Source organism: Centruroides sculpturatus, unplaced genomic scaffold (genome assembly GCF_000671375.1).
Source record: "Centruroides sculpturatus isolate CEXI.00-Female unplaced genomic scaffold, Cexi_2.0 scaffold989, whole genome shotgun sequence".
NCBI classification, from domain to species: Eukaryota; Metazoa; Arthropoda; class Arachnida; order Scorpiones; family Buthidae; genus Centruroides; species Centruroides sculpturatus.
This window is the reverse complement of record NW_019385178.1, coordinates 265,832-286,741: the sequence shown is the minus strand read 5'-3', so window position 1 is coordinate 286,741 and position 20,910 is coordinate 265,832. Positions and strand designations below refer to the sequence as shown.

Below are 20,910 nucleotides of genomic sequence, written 5' to 3'. Positions count from 1 at the left end.
AAAACTATTATAAGTTGTTAAAAATATATATATGATTGTATATATAATTTCAAAAAAATAAGCAATTATTGTCTATAGTTTGTATGGAAACTGGCATTAATAATAAAGACCTTCTTTTATAGAATATAAACGAAAATTATTAAGTACTTCACTAACACTGGATACATCTAATATATTCAGATAATAGCAAACTTCTTCAGCTTCCAGAAAAAAAAACAGCATACAGAGCAAATCACAAATGTTTTCAGAATCCATCTGATTCCAGTTTTAGATTCAAAGAGATTTAAACAATTTGAGAAGTTTAAACAATTCAAAAATTCTTTAAAAAGATTCTGAAAACATCTGATTTGATCCATATTCTGTTTTTACAAAAGTTGGAGATTTGCTATTATATGAAAATACAAATTATTGTCTAGATCAGGAGTGGGCAACCTTTGATAAACAAACTTTTTCCTGTATCAACGCAGGACTCACCTTTATAAAAATAAATATCCAACATCTTTTCTGAGTTGTACTGTACATTTTAACTTTACATAATAAAAAAATTGTATTCTATTGAGTAATACTAAATAAAAATGCAATAAAGATGCAAACACTATCAACTGTTTTAGTAATAACAAGTGAAAAAAAAAAAAAGAAACAAACATCATATTTCCAATACACTACCCCTGCAATAGTTTTATGAGCAGAGTTGCCAATTAAGCAAAAATCCTCTAAATCTAGTTTTTCCACAGCATCATCTAGCTCAGAGGAGGCCAACAGTTTTTGCCCCCAGGCCGAATTGAAAAAAAACTTTTTCCACAGGACAAACCAGAGGCTGCCCTAGGAAGATTTTGTGGTGGTGCGAGATCTCGTTGTGGTGTCACCCCTCAGAGACTGAACTGTAGATAGAGATTACAGATACATTTTTCACATTATCATGCTTTATCAATGCTCTACACTGTACTTACGAGATTTGTAATGGAGGGTTAACTCTAAACACACAGCGAGTTGTTGACCCTTTTTTTCTTTTTTAGGAGTCAGAATTTTTCATCGAGCTATTCAGACTTCAGTAACTAATATTGAAAGATTGATCGTGGGCCACATAAATTCATTAAACGGGCCAGATCTGGCTCGCGGGCTGTCTGCTGGCCATGCCTGATCTAGCTGCTAGATCAAATAATATAATCTCAAAAATTTCATGAGAAATTTTGCATAATATATTTGGTGATTTTGGTATATGTACTTAAAAAGTTTGGCCTTTCCTGGTCTAGGATCAATGGTGATTAACCAGATTTGTGAAAGGGACAATTTAAGAAAAAAATGTTCATATGCCATATCTTAAATGACAGCATGTATTTTTTATAGCTGGAATTATATGTTATCTGTTTAATTTCAAAGAAAAAAAAAGAAAAGAAAAAAAAAGGCTAAATGGCTAAAAACCAGTGTCAANTGCGAAAGAGCGAACTTAAAGATCGGATTTAAACAATGAACCTTTTGTCTTGTTAAAAGATTTTAAACAATAGATAGAGTAAAGTCGAGGAAAACGAGGTTGGAGAGGAGTCGTGTTCCGACGCGACGTTGAACTCTCCCGCGCCCTTCCTGGAGTTTCGAATTGTCACCATGTGACGAGGAGAGACCAATGGAGAGGCGACCGCGGTGGAAAAATTGATAAAACCGCGTTTTCGGGAACTTTACGGAGTCTTGGGTTTTGGTGCGTAGCGCTACCCTGCTGGGATTTGGTGCTCACGACAGAGACACAACGAAGGCTCTTTCGACGCCCTAGGAGCTGGTTTCGACAACCCGTTCTGTCCAGAATCGCCGAGGTTCAACTCGTTAACCGAGGACATCGCGACAAGTGCTGGTGCGTGCTCCGGGGACATCGTTCTCTGCGTCCGACGTGTGAAACACCCAAGGACCGACCGAACTGTCGAACTTTTCCGTGTTGTTTGGGAACTGTTTTAGTAACCCATCGTGGGATAGGCGTTCGCCTGACTTCTTGAATGGTTGTAAGAACAATTTATGTATATTATTAAACGGTTTTATATGGTAAACCTGTCTCGGTGAGTCATTCCGCGTCCACCCGACAGAATTAACCGCTCGGCTGTCGAAAACACCTCACCCCTAATCGGCTGGCCTCACATATGTGTACATTTTGCAGATGACAGGTTACGACCTGTCTCCCTGTGGTGATTGCGGCAGTGACACTGTGGGTGCATTTGTTTTATTTGCGAGTAGATCGTGTCACGGCATGCATTATTTGTTCATTGTTACATCAAATTGTGTTACTAATAGTCCTTATTACTAAAAAATATCACTGTTTGTATCACTTTATATGAAAACTGTTCACATAGATCGGACAGCAGACCTTTATAAGTGGTGGTCAGCAAACGCAAAACAGTTTCCAAGCCTGACAGAATTCGCTAAGATTTATCTATCGTCTCCCAGCAGTAGTGTATATAGTGAGAGGCTATTTTCAGAAGTATAGGTATAGTTTATGGCAAAAAAGTGCAATCGTTTGCTAACAACAAATGCTGAAAAAATTGTTTTCATTCATCACAGCTTACCACTGATAGATTTTAAGTATTAAATGTAATAATTTGTGATTAAAATAAATATGTTTTTGAGTAATATGGGTGTTTTTTCTTTCATGATTTGGTATTCGGTATTCGGCTGAATAGTATGCAACATTCAGCCAAATACTGAATATTAAAAAAGTAGCCAAATAGGCCACATACCGAATAGTAGCTGAATATTCGTGGCATCTCTAGTGCACACCTTGTATATATATTATGAAAAATATGTCATTGAATAAATTTGTAATAAATTTCATTTTCAGTTTGATTTTGAAAAATTGATGAAAATTGCTTTTTATAAAAATATTAATTTCTGTAATTAATGACTTTATTAAAAAAATTTATGATTGCAATAATGTCACGAAGAAAAAAATATATACAGTTTTTTTATTTAAATTTTTTCACTATCCTAAGTGTGGCTTAGAATAGAATTGTCACACCCGTCTATTTCAGCTATAGTATTATAACAAATATTTGTTGACTAATTGTAAATTATAAGACAATAAACAGGGTTTTAAGCATAATGTTAGAACTAGAACTACAACTAACTGTTGTAAATCCTAATTGAGTCCCTAAATTTTATTTATTTGTCCAATTCTGATTAATACAACCCCTGGTCAAAAGTATGGCATATTGCAATATGTCATTCAATTCGACTTAAAGCTTCAAAAAACAGACATTAAATAATTAATTCTATTAAGTTAAATTTATTTGCAGTCTTGTGCAAGTAAAAACAGAAAAGAGATGAAAGCAATTATATAAAAAAATTTACGAAACAGCACATTCAACACTTGAGCAACATTAGACAAAAAATTTGGAGTATAGTAATTGCAGAGACATAAGTATGGAATAAAGTAAATTAATACTGCATGGGACTGCCTTTGATCTTTATTACTACTTTAATACATGTGAATGTTGCAATATGTATTTTCACATAGTCTGCAGGTATTTCTTCCCAGCTGGTTTGAATAGCACTCTTCAATTTGGTCAATGAAGCCAGTTTCTTCAAAATATTCCACAAATCTCTATTGGATTTAAATCTGGGCTGTTTGGTGGCCAATCTAAACATGAAATGTGTTTGTTTAGCAACCATTGGCATACTGTATTAACACAGTGGAAAGATGCATTGTCATCTTGATAAAGTCAGTTACCTAAGTGTTCCTCTGCTGTTTTTAGCACAAAATTGTCTAAAATTTCCAAGTAAACCTCTGCATTTACTGTAGTGTTGACAATTTCCAAATGTTCGGGTCCTGCTGAAGTCATGGCATGCTAAACCATAACTCCATTTAGAAATTTTGTTTTTGAAAGAAGGCATTTTGATAGAAACTTCTCATTGGCTTTTCTTCAAATTTTGCTTCCATTGTTATCTCCATATCTCATGCAATTACATGACTTGTTGGTGAACATAACTTCAATGCATCAAATCCCAATTCTGGTAGGCTTTTGCCCACTGCAGACTTAGTTTTTTATGCTTCTCAGTCAGATATGGTTTCTGTTTTGCTTTTCTTGATAAGTAGCTATTGTAAATTTGAAGACAAAATCTGTCCAAAAAAGAAACCACCATTTACTCACTTTTAATGTTCTGGAATACAAACTTTTGACATGGTGGTTCCTTTTTTGACAGACTTTGTCTTCAGATTTATTTTTACATAATTGCCATCCGGCAGAATTCCCAATTGAAATTCATGCAAAGATTTGTCACCAGGGGCTAAAAAGCTACATTTACTGGTGCCTGTTCTCCAGTAGATATAAAGCTCTAACATCCCTAGGTAGTAAGGATGTAATATTGCCAGTTCCAGTTTTTAAATTTGTATTTTTAATTGGATATTTTCTCTGTATTTTTAAAGGACATTTTAATTTTTACAGCCAAGTAGCCTACAAAGAAAGGTTGGTTGTCAAAAGTTTGTATTCCAGAACACTAAAAGTGGATAAATGGTGGTTCCTTTTTTGGACAAACTTTGTCTTCAAATTTATTTTTACATAATTGCAATCCAATGGAATTCTACATACGTACGTACAGTTAGCTTACATGAGCAAGGACAATATAGCAAAACAGCATTGAAAAGCTTGTTAATAGATTAACAAACTTGAGAGCAGCTGCATTTTTAAAAAAAATGGAACTGCCTGTCTAATAGATTAAAAAGATGAATACTTTTATTCATTTTTTATTTAACAAGTAAAAATACTAATTCAACTTAAATGAATACATAGCTAATTTATTTAATTAGTCAGAAGAAAAAAAAAAGAATACTTGCTACCATTTCTTGCGAACTAATTGAAATTTATTCGATTACTTTTTATTTGAATATAAACATCCATTAAAACTAATCAATTAGTTCAATGGAAGAGTCGACTATTAATAGATGAATACCACAAATAACTTGCCATAACTTGAACTTAAATAATCATTAAACGGCACTGTGTCTGTTATTTAAATAGTTGATTAGTGTGATTTTATTCAGTTAGCACAACACTGAAAAGAGTAGTACTATATTTTGAACTCTTGTTCTTCTGATAATATAAAAAAATGAAAAATTATAATAAGCTTTAGAAATTAAAATTTTAGGAAAGTCTATAAGGAATTGTTGTGAGATTTTGGCTGTTTTTACTTTGTCATTGTTTCAAAAATCATGGTTTCTTTAAATAATTGAAATTTGTTTATCATACTCTTCTGTAATCCTATGATGTTCCTTGGAATGCAGAAATTATATGTTACAAAACAACTGTTTTATGTGTAAAAAATAAAACAGGGATCTGACAGACACCTTCATAGTAGTTGTGGACTATCAACATCCATAGTACTTAAGGATTAAGAACATACGTTAAAACAACTTTTAAAAATGATTAACTCAAAGATTTATTAATTATAATTATTAAAATAATTAATAGTAATTCATTCAGTGTTGCTTGTCTGCTGTTTTTGTAGTATTATCTTTAACAACTAGTGTGAAATTGAAGTAAAAAATGCTAACAACTAAAAAAGTGTGAGCAAATTAAAACTATTATTATTTAACATTTAAAGTTCTGATTAAGACTGATGAATGCACGTATGTTGAGGCTGATATTGTAAAAAGACAACTTATAAATGCCTATAAACTCAAAAGATAATGATAACTTTAATTGAATTCTGATTACAATAGGCAAAATTTTATAAGTGTGTTTTAACTTACATATTTCTACAAATTATATATTACATATGCTAATTTTTATAATAAATAAATGATAAGACCCCTTTCACATAATCTGGGTTTGAAACTGTGATCATGTCTAGCTACAGTGCCATATTTAAGCACAGTAGCCAAGTGCGTCTACTCAATGTGACCATGCCATGCATATGATATTTTGAATTAGTTTGGTTTTTGTATTTGGGTGGAGCAGTGATTCATGATGGACCAGTGAAATATACATCTATCTACATTTATTATATAAATGAAATATAGTCAAATAGTTTTCTATGTATATCTGATAAATATTGAAAGAAGTTTGGTGGGGCATTTTTATATTATTTAATAAGACAAGACAGGATGATTCTAAATTTTTCAATTACTTTTGTAAATGCATGTCTGCATCAATATTTGACCAATTATGAAGTCATTTGTACAATACAGTACTTCACTCATGAGAAACTTGGAGCCCTTGAGGTTTTAATATGTGATTCTCAGGAGTTTTGTAATGCACTTTTATTTTCCCATTTACTGCCTTGTTATTCCACCCTAATTTAGCTGATATTACTCATAGTGACAAAGACCATTCAAACTAAATTTGACTAGTAAAAAATGAGAATAAATTATGTATTACTAGTTTTCATACTATTAGCATATATTAGTATGTAGTGTACTGGGCTTATGGAGTATGTTGGTGCTTGACAGGCTTAAAGCCTGCGACTCTAATAAAAAATATATGCAGCCTATCAAAAACCTGTGAAATTCACTTGCAGCCCACATCCAGAAAAGGTTGCAACCCCTACCTTACTTGGACAAAAATTCTAAATCAGAAATCAGTTCTACTGATTTACTGTTAAATTTCAAGATTTATATTCTTTTAAACTTTCATCCCACAAAACAAATCTTTCTTGAACTAAATTTATTCATAATCCAACATCCACTTCCTAATCTTTCATTTTAATTAAAAGAAAATTTAAGTTTAATGTCTCTTGTATGATATTGCTGTTCAGTATAAGTCCTCTATGTGCAAATTCCTTGGTGTAGCAAGACATCTGTTATCATGTTGTTGACATGATAACAGATTCTATTGTATCAATAAAATAAAAACATTTCTGTGAATGAAGCTATTCATTTACTTATAAATGATAACAGTTGTATTTGAGTATTTATTTGTTTGATGTTTGTACATTATTGCTGAAATGAAAACTGAAACAGAAATGAAAGTTGTTTTTCCGCTATTACAATGATTTAAGTACGTACTTGTCCTTTATTTGGTTTTAGAAACTTTTCTGAATTTGGAATTTGATAAGTTTTTATCTACTAAACTTAAATATTTTACTTCTAACAATAGAATAATAAATTGTACATCAGATGCTTACACATGAAAATTGTTTTGCAATAATTACAGAACATTTTCCATGCTAGATATTGGGTGGTATCAATAAAGGATATTAAGTGCACAACTTGATTTTGAATTTGTTTGGAGATAGAACCTTTGCCTTGGAGTAGATTTATCATAGCATGTAGCTAATATACATTGATGTTTTAGTTATTAAAAAGCAAACATCTTTAGAACTGTTTATCTATGTAATTTTACTGCTGCTATTTTAAACTTTTTAATACAATTTAAAAATTGTATATCATGTTTTATCATTTAGTTTATTAATACTGTTATGTAATCAACGAAGATTCTGTTTTTAAATTCATTAGTTTGTATTAAGTTTTAATAATAATGAAAATAATTTTCATTTCTTTCTTTCTTGCTTTAAATAAAAAGAATTAGAACCTGAAATTGAGAATTCTGAAGAGGAAAAAGAAAGGGTAAGTCAGTCTCTGTAGGTATATTTTAATTATATAGATTTTAATATATTATAATTTAGAATTAGATACAATTATACAAAATAATAATTTGTTTGGCTATAATATGTATATAATTTACTTCATACCAACACTTTCTTGCTGTGTATATATTTATATATTACGGTTTCCATATACCATGGTGATCTCAGGCATAAGATTTTTATTAACATTTTTGAGGGGGAAACAAAAAAAAAATAGAAATTAAGGCAAGAAACCATTTATTTGATGGTTCATTCCTCTCCCATATTAACACGTCTTTATAAATATTGCTATCCAAGAGTCAACTACAGTATGGCTCCGTGTCTGAGCTGACGTTCGGTGAGTGACATCTGCTAATAACAAGAAGACATTTATCAGGTATGTAATGTGTGTATTTTGCTGGTGACAGACAATAATTTTTTAGAATTTAATATGTATATAACTTTTAGTGCATGTTAGGATTTTTGTAATATTAAATAGCAATTTTAAATTTTATTAAATTAAAATTTACTTTACTTATTCTAATGATAATTTTTATTAGAATAAATCAAAAATATAGAAAAAACTTTAAATGGAAATTTTATGTATTAAATATTTAAGTTTTTAACTTTAATTGTGTAAGTTTTTTAAATTACTTGATAGGTTAAGGAAAACATTTCTAACATTTTTTTAATGTTTTCAAATTTTTTTCATTTTTGTCAAAGTAAACTTTCTGATTGCATTCATTTGTACATTGAAATTATTTTCATTATTCATTGAAATTATTAATTTTTATATATATATATTATTTTAACTGAGTTAAAAAAACTTATATTAAATTTTCTTTTCCTAAAGAGAAGCCTAAAATTAATTATTTAAAATTTTAATTAATACAAATGAAATAATCAATGGAAGGAAATTTCACTTGTCATAAAGTAAGTTGATTATTATTGTCTAGGGTAATTTAGATTTTTTACTTTTTATACAGATTGTATTGCAGTTAGATAGCAAAAATTAACTGGTCAATATTAAAATAAAATTTTATCATACAAAATAAATTTCATATATGATGATTTTTGTAGAAATACTTAATTAGATTTTAGACTTCAATTTCATGAATTTTTTGTTTCTGTCTTTGGGAGAGATGATAAAAATATACAACATGCAGGTAAAGTAAATTTCAAGATACTTAAAATATAAAAGTTAGCTTATCATCTTGGTGAATTTATATAACCATGAACAGCTGGAATTATAGAGAAAATTAAAATTTGATATCCATAAATACATAAGAATTTTAATTTTTTTTATATATTGTTTGCTGAATGTTATACGACTTGCTATTATATTTAAGTAGTTATTTTAAATTATGAGTTTGGATTAATAGTTTAAAACATTACTAAAATGTATATATGTGTGAGTATATATATTTATCTATATTTGTTTATTAAAATTACTTAGGTATAAATATAACACTTTATATAAATTAATTTAATTTATTTATACGATTCATGAAATAGTCAAACTTCATTATTACATTATTGGTTTTTGCAAAGTCTGTGTTAATACAAAGTAATTTGCAGTATATAGAACTAATACTGGATAAATCTAAGTATAACAGATACAAAAAAATAAAAATAATAAAAATCCAGCATAAGAAACAAATTTAATGAGAATGTTTTTGACAGCTCTTAGCAATCATTGTCAGATTACAAACTATTCTAAGAAGGAGCATAAAAATCAAATAACAAAATTTTTTAAAATATGGATGTGGCATCTGATTGGTTAGTAAGTAGATTTTCAGTCCCGTGGACGAGAAGATGAGTATTTTTATGTTAACAACTTTGGTTAATACAAATTTTGTAATACAACAGCCAGTTTTTAAGTCCCTTAAAGGGTTTGACTGTAGTTTAAATTATCTTAAGAACCATATAATATAGTTCCTTATGATATATTTAATTCAGTGTTGAATCAATTTCTGAAATGTTCTTTAATGTTACTATTGATGATATTACATTAATTAGGATATTTTTAAAAATTAGTCTTAAGGTTTGAAGCCTAATAACCTAGTGTTACAGGAGTTATTAGGCTTCATGTTTGAAGCCTAATAACTCCTGTGCTTTTGAAAATTTCTGAAATTTTGCAGAAAGGTTTGTGTATTAGAAAGATTTGTGCTATTAAATTTTGGTGGTTTAAGGTTGACAGGGTAGAGAGATAGGTGTTATGTGTCATATCTTGAGTAGGGTTGGATTTATGATGATTTTACTCATTATTAGCATTTACAATTTTTTATAAAGCCCATCCCTACTCTCAAAATTAAGCTTTTTGCCATTTTGTAATAATTTAAAATGTAAACAATTTTTTTAAAATGGAATATCGTAACATATAGTACCATCAGAATTTTAAAGGTTGTTTTGAAAGTTATGCAATTTGTTGCTGAATTTTTTTACATTTAAGTGGATCACATTACATTTCTGGATTCTTTGTCTCAAGTAATGGAAAATGGCAAAGTTTTATTAAAATCAATTCATTAAAGTTTGAGAACGAACTTGATTCTATAAGCCCGTAGATGTGCTAGCGATTCGTGCTATATAGCTTTTTTGTGCATGCTCGTGAAATGACCTTATATCTCAAACATGAATTCACAGACTCCAATTTTTTATTGCATTTTGAATTCTGCATCGAAATTAGTGAAAAATGGCAAAGTTTAATCAAAATCTATCAAACAGATTTTGAGAATGAACACAATTCTCTAAACCTCATAAAAGCTTTGCTAATAACTCCACTTCATTAAATACTTAATATTTAATGTACAGAAAAAATAACCAAAAATTGTCTAACACTATGAGCTAATTAGAAATTATTGTGAATACATTAGATTTTTTTAAATATTCATAATTAAATTAATATTTAATTCTAATGTTGAAAGACTAATAAATTTATATGTCTAAATTTAATGAAAAATATGAACTTTAATTTTATTTTACTTTGTGACAAGAAAATAATTTCCTTTTTCTGAAATTAATAATTTAATGACTGCATTACAATTGTTGCACTTTTATTTTCTAGTAATAATATTGGAATATTGTATAAACATTTCACATATCAAAATTTATTTGGTATATATTTAAAAATTGCTGAAATTTCACTTTTATTTTATATATCTGAAATTTTTAGATTTATAAATAATATTCTGATATGAAATTTATCCAAATTGTCATTGTAAGATTTTATTTACTGTTATAATGAACAATATAAAGCAGGTGTTTCATTTAGAAACATTAATTTATTGATGATGATAAAAATATTTAAATAAAAAGTATCTAGAAAATTTAAAAAAGATAATACATTAATTTTACAAAGAATAGGATTGATTATAACATTTACATCAATTATTTGAAATTTAATAATTTAAATATTTAGAAATGTTTAAGTTTCTAAATATATTAAACCCCTGCTAGCTCAGACTAATAGGAGGTGAAGGTTGTTCGAGTTTACAAAAGTCTGAGTTAGCAGTGTGTTTTGTCTGACAACATAGAAAGTAAGAAGGTAGATATACAGTACAGTAAATTATTAAAACCAGCTCAATATAGAAATTTTACATAACTTTAGTAGGTTATGCTGCCAAATTTATTATTACAGGAAATTGAGCTCAAAAAATTTCATGACACTACACTATACATCAATATATAGTCTTTAGTAACTTACCAACTACAGTAATATAATGCACAATATTGCAAAGACTTCTGGATATCAAAAATACTCAAATATCAAAAGTGTAATTTTCTATTGTTAAGAAATTGTAAATTATTGTACAATCTTTTGAAAACATTTGTCCAAGCTAATGGAGGTTTAGTGTAATTGAATTGACAACTAAACTTTGTTACTCTAAAAATTTTTCTAAAATTAAAGAATTGTATTTGGTAATTGTGTCATATTGAAGTCTTGCGCTTCATTGTATTTTTTTGATATTGTGTGAAAATTTTTTTTTTTTGTCAGTAAATGTGCTGAAATCTTTTAAGGTAATTGTAAAGACAGACACATGTAGTAATAAAGTTTGATATCTAGTTTTATAATTTCAAACTTTAAAAACTGGAAGATTAAATTCATTTGTTATTGGTTTTACGTATTATAATTTGCTAAGGTCAACCTTAGCAAATTTGCTGTATAAATTACATACAAGATTCTCATTTATTTGATTATCTACTAATCTTTGATGAAAACTACAGTTGATTAAACATTGAAATTACTCAATATTTACAGACAGTAGTTAGTATAATTTTATTACAATTTTTTTTTTCTTTTTCATTGTAATGATGAATTTATATTCTCTTAGTTGTAATGCTGCAGACTATAATGAAGGCTCAGTTACTGGAGTTTTCCACAGTCATAGTTTAGACTTCCAAAAATTGAAGGTAAATAAGTGATCAATGATTTTTAACAGATTTATTAATTAAACTTATTTTTTAATAATCTGTGACTAATCACACACTTTATAAAAGAAAAGTAATTAAACCAATTAAAGAATAATGAATCAAACTGGAAATTATATATTTCAAAATATAGATTTTAAAAATCTGAATATAAACAGAAAAATGTCTTATATAAATTATTTTCAAGAGCAAGTGATGATTACTATATTTTAAAATTATTACTTATTTAAATTCTGAAAAATAATTAAATTCTAAAATTAATATATGAAAAATATTATAAATGACAGAATACAAAAAAACTGTATATTAAAATATTTGATATTTCCTAATTTATAATTAATTGTTATAACAGAAATTAAAATAGTAAAATTTTAAAATTAAACAATATACTTAATTTTTTTCTTGTAAGTGAAGAAATAAAATGGAATCTTGAATTTTCATAAAAAGAAATTGTAATCGATAATATCTTGTACCGTCTGGATTCATGTAAGTTAATGATTATAGCATTTATTTTTTAATTAAATTATGAAAATAAATTACATACCTTTTTTAAAGTATATATACAACTCAGAATAATTGTTAATGTTTCACATTTTGTAAATTTAATTATTGTTTAAAAAATTTAATTACTTTTATTGAAAGTAAGTTGTGTCAAAATATTTGAAATTGGTGAAATTGCAAGTAATTAAATGGTTTGTTAGGAAAAACAGAAAGAATAAATTTTTTTTTATCATTTTAGAATGATTAAGAATCATAACAAAATTAAAAGTAATCATATTAAATATGAGCTGAAAGCTTTTATGTATTGAATTAATTTAATTTAAATGAAGCAACAATTATTATGCAATCATTAAATTATTCATATAAATTACCTTTCAAATAATTTTTAAAAAGAATAAAAACTAATTTTTTAAATTTAATTTATTCTACTCTGACTCCTAAATATTCAAACTAATAACAGAATTGCTTTATTCAAAGAAGTTGCACATCATTACACTGTGCATGTTCATAACCAAGTGCTTTTGGAGCTGTATTTGTTTTTTTTTTTTATTTGTGTTTATTTGAATGTTCCATTTTGATTTTTGTGATTTGATACTAGAACTGGTACTAAGTGAAATTACAAAGGATGTTTTTAAAGTGTATTGAGCCTGAGGATGGATCATAGCTCTGAAAGTGCTTGGTTTTTAGCATATATAGTCTGATAATGTGCAAAATCTCTAAATAAAGCAGATCTGTTGTTAGTTTATTTATTTGAAATATTCATATCCATACGAAATATAGAATTATTTTTGTTGAAAAATAATACATCACTAAGACAAGTTAGCAGTATTTTAGCAATGTTTGTTTTATGAATAATTAAAATAGTTTTGAAAAATTAACAAATGTAATCAGAAAGTTATTAAATCTATAGATTTACAATTTGCCAATTATGGTTGTTTTTATCAGATATAACAAATAATTTCATTTTAAATGAGAACTATAATGATTTTTGACTTGAAAAAAAAATATATCAGTTATTTTTAATAATTGTAATGAGTTAAATACTGAGTACAAATTCCTGCAATGATGATTTTTTTAATAAAAAATATTTGAGTATTTATTTATATGTTAAAATATTTTAAATAACAATTTCAGAGTATAATTAAAATACAAAAACTTTATTTTCAAATGAACTTTAATTAGGAAAGTAAAATTTGTGGGCATTTATGTTTTTATTCATATAAATTGAAAATTTGTTTTCAGTTTTAAGTATGAAATGTTTATTTGTAAAATAGCTATTTCCAATTTATTGATATTTAAATAATGCTATTCTATTTTTGAGTATTTTTTAAATAGAATTTTGCATATCATCATTATTTGCTAATATATATAATTGCATGATTTTTGCCATAAACAGAGGAATTATTGTATATTTAACCCATTGGCTTAACTAACATTTAGTTACTGTTAAGTTTAATATTAGCTATTCACTTATCTCTTATGATAAACAAGTTCTCAACTGATACGTAGTGCATTGAAATAGAAGTAAGAAGTTTTCTTGTATTATTATTGGCAGTTAATTGCTATATAGCTTGCTTTCTATCATTTACTTCGTCATATGTTAATAAATTAATACTGTTTTGTTGACTAGCAGCATTAGTTTCCAAAGTTTTATATTATTAACTCATATACAAATTAAGATGAATTATATAACAAAATTATTAAGGAATTTAGAAAAAAATCACATTATTTACAGTAATTAAAATTTTGTTTTTATAGTTATAAATAGTAAGCCAATAGGTTAATATATTTTTGGTTGATGATTTAGGTTCATAAGATGAATGAATGGCCAGAATATTGATAGCAGTTGATCCCATAATTTCTTAATCACTGGTAAGTATGAAATCAGTATTGTTATCACTCTTCTTGTGTATTGTAACTTTAATTTGAATATTCTGTCTTTTCTATGAATCTTAATATTGTCAATATTAATTTTTACTTAATCAAATTTCAAAAAATTGGCAATGTTATATTCTATTGATCTTTTCCTATTTCTACTATAAAATACTTTTCAATACTCACAGTTTTAATTATTTTATTTTATATATTTAATCAATTGCATCTAAATTAGTTTTTATTGTGGATATTTATTTAAATACAGGCATACCTTGCTAGCATGGTAGGTTAGTTTCTAAACCACCACTTTAAAGTGAATATTACCTTAAAGCAAATCACAGTCTTTTTCCACTTGTTAATGGATACAGAAGCCTAAAAACATATTTACACTATCATTTATTAAGTTATAATAGTATTAGGCCTAAAAAGCAATCCAAAAGTAAAAATAATAATAAATAAAAAGTCAAAACTCTCTTAATAGTAAGGTAGATACCAAAAATAAACATATATCATTTTTCATCTGCCAAGTGTTTAAAAAGTGTCACTACATTGTGTCTCTGAAAAGTAACAAGAAAATAAACAACAAGGTTTCATTGGAATAAAAATATATATCAATTGAGAAGTAATATATTACTGAACTGCCTTGAAATAGATATGCCTGTAGCCTTTTTAGAAAGCGATGCTAATTTGACTTTGTTTTAATAGTTGATTTGACATATACTTTGACTGTTTAATAGAAAGCTTTTATAATAATAATCAACTTTTTATTTTAATAAAATTGTAATGAATCAAATGTTTTTAAATGCACAATCCATCATCTCAAGTAATTTATACTTAAAAAGTTGATTATTATGGTATTGAATAGTTACAATATTTGTCTTCTATGCTTAATGAAGAACTTTTTGATAACATTAAATTATGGAATCAACTGAAATGCTGTTCATTTATTTAAACAGTGTAAAATATGAACAAAATTACTGCATTCTATAATTCCTCTGATTATTATAACAATGATGTAATGCTTAAATAGTTTTTTAATTTAATTATTTTTATAAACTAATTAAACAAGATATAATGAATTTAACAAATATAGATTTTATTTTTTTTTTACTGAGTATTTCCTGTAAAATTTTTATAATAATATATTCTAAAAATTTAAGTTACAATATATTCTAATATGAAAAACTATTGCAAAAGATTGATATTCATCAAATTATTCATTTAATATTTATTACATTTAGACCATTTCATGGTCTTCAATTGATTTTCTCCTTAAAATACAAATAATTTTTTCATTATACAGTAGGTATGCTTATTGTAATTGCTGATATCATTGTTGGTCATCTAATATCCGTCCCAAAACATATTAAATTAAATAACATTAAAAATACAGTAGAGCCTCGAAAATTCAGCACTCGATAACCCGGAACTCCGGATAACTCGGCCATATCTTGGCAGGGCAAAAAATCCTTAGTTAATTAATTTTCATTATAGACAGCTTTATAAAAGTATAAAAGCTCTCATAAAAGGCTCTATGCCTTCATAAAGAACGTACTTTTTATTTGTTTAAGGGTATTTGGGCAGTTTATTCTCTATTGTATTCTCAAGCGAACAATACATACAAGTACAATACAATATTTTCTGAGGAAACACGCATACTTATCCTTTTTTAACCCCATTTCCGATAACCCGGCATTTTCACAAACTCGCCCACCCTTCGGTCCACATTAGGCTGAGTTTTCGAGGCTCTACTGTACTTTATTCTTTATTCAATGCAACAAAATAAAGAGTAAAAAGTGTCAACGCCTTATTGAAATCAGAAATTTGTTTCTAATTATCATTATATTACTAATAATAAATTTGAATTTACTTAGATGGTTAATAATAGAACAGATGATAATGGCTATAAACCATGTTTTTTCCAATAAAACACTAGTGCAGCAGTTAGAATCAATTTAAATTACTGTATTTGCCAGCCTATAAGATACACCCCATTTTCAAATAGTATATTTTGGAGAAAAAGTGCATCTTATACACTGGCAAATATGGTAAATCATCCAATCATTTAAAATGTCTACTCATAATATGTTAAACATTTGTTTTAATCTTGCACTCAATACTGTATAGAGTATTATAGTTTAAAATTTCAATTTCTGAAATTTATTACTTCATTTATAGACTAGCTGTTTTCTGTTGTAGAAGACTGTTATTTTCATGCCCATTTAATTAAAATACAGTAATATACTGTATCTTTTAGTGTACTGAAAGAAGCAAATAAGAAATGCAAAGATATGTCCCTCAAAGATAAACTTGAAATTTTAGAATGCTATAGTAAGTTGCAAAAAATGAATCAATCCAAAGCAGCTGCACAGTTAAGTTTCACAACCAGTTGTTGTCAAGATTTTGAACAATAGAGTAACTATTGATATGTTGGCAGGAGAAATGAGAATATGGTTTTCATGAGATACTGAACTAGAAAAAATATAATAAAATAGAGTTAGCTTTGAAAGTTTGGTTTAGTAATGTTTGTAGGAAAAATGCATGTTAATGGACCATATCAGAAAGCAGAGGAATTAATTTAAAATATGGAAAAAAAAAAGATTTTTATTGTAATCAATGGGTGGGTTCAACTAGTAGGAGAAAATGAGAGAACATTGTGTACAGATGCACTCAGGGTTATGTATGTGACAGTTCAAGATATTTAAATTTGCATGTTGTAAGTAGATCTTTTCTTTGAAAACATTTTGTGATTTTCTTGTTGTTGTTATTATTAATAACTGTGTTAGAAAAATAGAAGAGGGAATCAATGAAAGATAAAAGAATTCTTGAAGGAGTTGACAGTCAATAATGTTTTGGGGCTCTCAATCTAGATCTCCAACAAATGCTCAGATGCAAGAAGCTTTGTGAGTACTTTGTTGTTGAGTGATGTCATTGTACAATGTACAGTACAATGACATGTACTGTACATTGAGTTTTGAAAACATTACGAATGTAACATTTTATTAATGAAATATTGCCAAAAAAATAGCCTGCAAATAATGTTGGATGAATGAATCAAGTAATTACTGTTATAATTAAGAACTTTTAAAGTTAACTGTTAAATTTACTTTAAACATTTTTTATTTTAACATGCTTTTAATTTATCTGACTCCATAAAACTAAAATTTTTACTAATTGTGGTTTAATTACTTTCACAACATAATGTTATCACTTAGTTTATTGTTATCAGTTCAGTGTAGGTTAATTTCAAAGTGATTACAATAAGCAGCACTTATTGTATTTTAAAACATTCACATAATAATCTTAATTTTACAAATCTTTAATAACAGAATTTGAAGAGGAGCTCACAACTCTAAGTTCTTGTTTTTCCCTGAGGATTATACAGAATAATTACCATAATATATATTTGTTTATTATACAGTTATAATTTAATAACTTAATTATAATATAATTATTTGATGAAAAATTTTATTAGCGTGTTCTTTTCTTATTTTTATTGTTTCAAAATTTTATACCTACTAAATAAGTTATTGCTTCCTTATTCCAATATTGACAATTATTATTGTATCAGTTGATACATTCTGACTCTTTTTTAAGTATTTAAAACCTCAAACACAACTTTACACTATTTGAAAACACCTGATGATTATTCTTCACAAACATTTTTAAAGACATTCTTTCATCCTCAAATGGTACATAGTTCTAAATCATTCTTATATTATTGTGTAATCTGAATTATCTCTGTTCTCTTTCATTTAGTCTGGCAAAGGATTTCATGTAAGTTGTCAAGTATTTTTTGTTTTATATTTAAGAACACTAAAAATAATTTAGGAGTCAGTAGTAAATTGTTCACAATGTATTTGTCAGTTTAAGATACTGAATATTGTATTTAAGATAATTTTTTCAAAAACTATCCATTGGATCAAATTTTAAACATTTTCAACTTAAATTCTTTCCTTTAGTTAAATTTTTTCATGTCATACAGAAATGTAAATAACATATTTATGTATGTATATATAAGGAGTGTTCCATTTAAAGCCAGCCTACTTACATAATGAAATCAAGAAATTTTTTTAAACTTTTTGAAGGGATCTCATTTTTGATATTATCTTACAGAAAATGTCAGAAATGAGATCCCTGTGAATTAGTGCATTTTACAGGCAGAGTTTAAGGATCAAATCCTCACACTTTAGTTGAAGTGAGAGAGAATGTTTGAAACACTGAAGTTTTGTAAGGTATATTTGAATACATACACAAAAATGTGTTGATTCAGAGAGATCTCATTACCCTGTAAAATAATATATTTTATCTACCAAAAATAAAAAATTCTTTCATAACTTTTGCTTTGCAAGTTGGAGCCATTTTTAAATGGAAAGTCCTATCATTTATCAGTAATAAATTTCTCAAAATTTATTTTTATATTAAGTAATATTCATATCCAGCCATATTTTGTAAAGAAACTCCTGTAAAATGTTTTTTTTAAAAAGCTTTGTAGGGTTTCAATTCTTTATAAACAGATTCACAATGAATTATAAAAATATTTTTTCTTGGCTTTTTAATATTCTGCTTTGCTCAAATCTAGTCAACTGTTAAAACCTAGAACTCAAAAGATTGTTCCTGTTATGATTAAACACCCTAGAGATAGTGTGTAGAAGCAGCAGCATTCTATTAACTTTATATAGTATACCTTTACTTATAAAATTTAATTGTTCTGAAGAACTTATTAAATGAGCCATTTTATTTCCCATAAATTAAGTCATAACTTGAAATATATTTCTGAAGGGAAAAAAAACAATAATAATAATAATTGAAGTAAAAAATATGTCAAAATACAATATATAAAAATAATAATAAAAAATTTATACCTGACGTAAAGCAGTGTCTAATGTATGTTATCAAGAAATGTTTGAAATTAGAATTTGCTTTGTGTAATTATTAAATATTAATATTTTTTAATTTAGTAGAAAAACATAAATGATGATATAGTTCTTTCCTAATTAAATTAACAAAAGTTATTTAATGCTTTGTGAAAAGTTTTTTAATTAAACAGCAAATTGAGTGTAATGTTATATCTAATTTAAAATTAAAAATTAGTTTTGAAAATATAGAATTTTACTATTACTTAATGTATTGAACAGTTTTGGTTGTGTGGTTAACAGTTTTCTTAGCATAATTTTTAAAATTAGTATTTGTTATAAATTTGCATACATTTCTTTTTATAATAATACTTATTTTAAATGAGGAAATGCCATTGTTTGGCATGTCATGAATGTTTTGATGAAATTGAAAATTCTCTTATCTAAATTAATAATTATAATTTAGATAAGAGATGGCACCTAATGTTTACCTCTAGTAGCAAATTACTTAGTAGTAATTATTAAAAATAGCAGATTTATAGTCTAATATTAAAGGCGATCATTTGTCTATATATTATTGGGCTTCTGGTTGTTTAATATACTTAACATAATCTTTGAAAAGTTTTAAATAATTATAAAATTAATGTTATAAATAAACAAACTTTTTAATAAATTAAACAACTACAAACCTTTTATGGTGCGATATTAAATAAAATTATCAAGAAAAAGTTCCCACAAACATTTTCGAACCGATTTAAGGTTCTTCATCAGGTGAAAAAAACGTAAATACGTAAAAAATTATTCGATGGAATACCAAATTTGAAAGAGATTCGATTATCGAAATATTCATATGACGGACAAAATTCTATATAAATAAAAAAACTTTTACCTCAGAAGAATGCGCATGCCTGTTGATGACGACAGCTGCAGGATTCATTGATTTCGATAATCGAATCTCTTTCAAATTTGGTATTCCATCGAATAATTTTTTACATATTTACGTTTTTTCACCTGATGAAGAACCTTAAATCGGTTCGAAAACGTTTGTGGAACTTTTTCTTGATAATTTTATTTAATATCGCACCGTAAAAGGTTTGGAGTTCTTTAATTTGCTATAACACGGTGTTGTGGAGAAGTTTAAACTTTTTAATTTCGATAATTAGAAAGTTTGATTGTTTATATATGCAGGAATAATTTTAATTTTAAATTTTAGAGATTTATTTCCATAATTGTTTATTACAAAAACTATTTATATTTTTGTACTTATAAAAATCTGAACTTTATCAATAAGAACAATATCTTGTTATGGCAATCTTTAATTTTTATTATTTTTTTTCTTGGAGAAGAGATTATATATAAACAGGTCTCCATACTTTTTACTTCTTTAATTTGAATGTAATAGTTTAATTTGCTATAGGGGGCTCAATGTGTATTTTGCCGTAAACCCTCATTACTCTTTGGTATCTCTGTATATATAAAATGTTTTATTCCATTTTGCAATATGCTGAAAGGCATTTCAAATGACTTTTTATTATAATTAAAAAAAACAAACACACATCAGTCAGACATGTCTATTTCAAATTTAATAAAAAAGAGAAAAACTTTGAGATAAATAGGTTTCAAGATATAGAGGTTCCTACACAGTAAGCAATAATAGGTTTGATTGAAGATACAGTATTTTAATAGTACAATAGCAAATACAGTACTGTAC

The 20,910-nt window shown here is 26.7% G+C and overlaps 1 protein-coding gene across 23 annotated transcripts in view; it reads left to right on the top strand.

Moving 5' to 3' along the window:
- Positions 1-20,910, top strand: part of LOC111635799 (arginine/serine-rich coiled-coil protein 2-like) — a 61,910-nt gene that overhangs the window by 19,308 nt on the left and 21,692 nt on the right. For 5 of the 23 annotated variants that reach the window (XM_023380870.1, XM_023380872.1, XM_023380871.1 and 2 more), the window contains one exon: positions 7,497-7,540. In XM_023380870.1, the coding sequence (XP_023236638.1) occupies positions 7,497-7,540 (44 nt within the window). Of the gene's footprint in view, positions 1-7,496; positions 7,541-7,592; positions 7,937-11,864; positions 11,950-12,376; positions 12,454-14,275; positions 14,341-20,910 lie in introns of those variants that run through there. The other 18 variants (XM_023380880.1, XM_023380878.1, XM_023380873.1 and 15 more) reach the window with 10 other exon arrangements.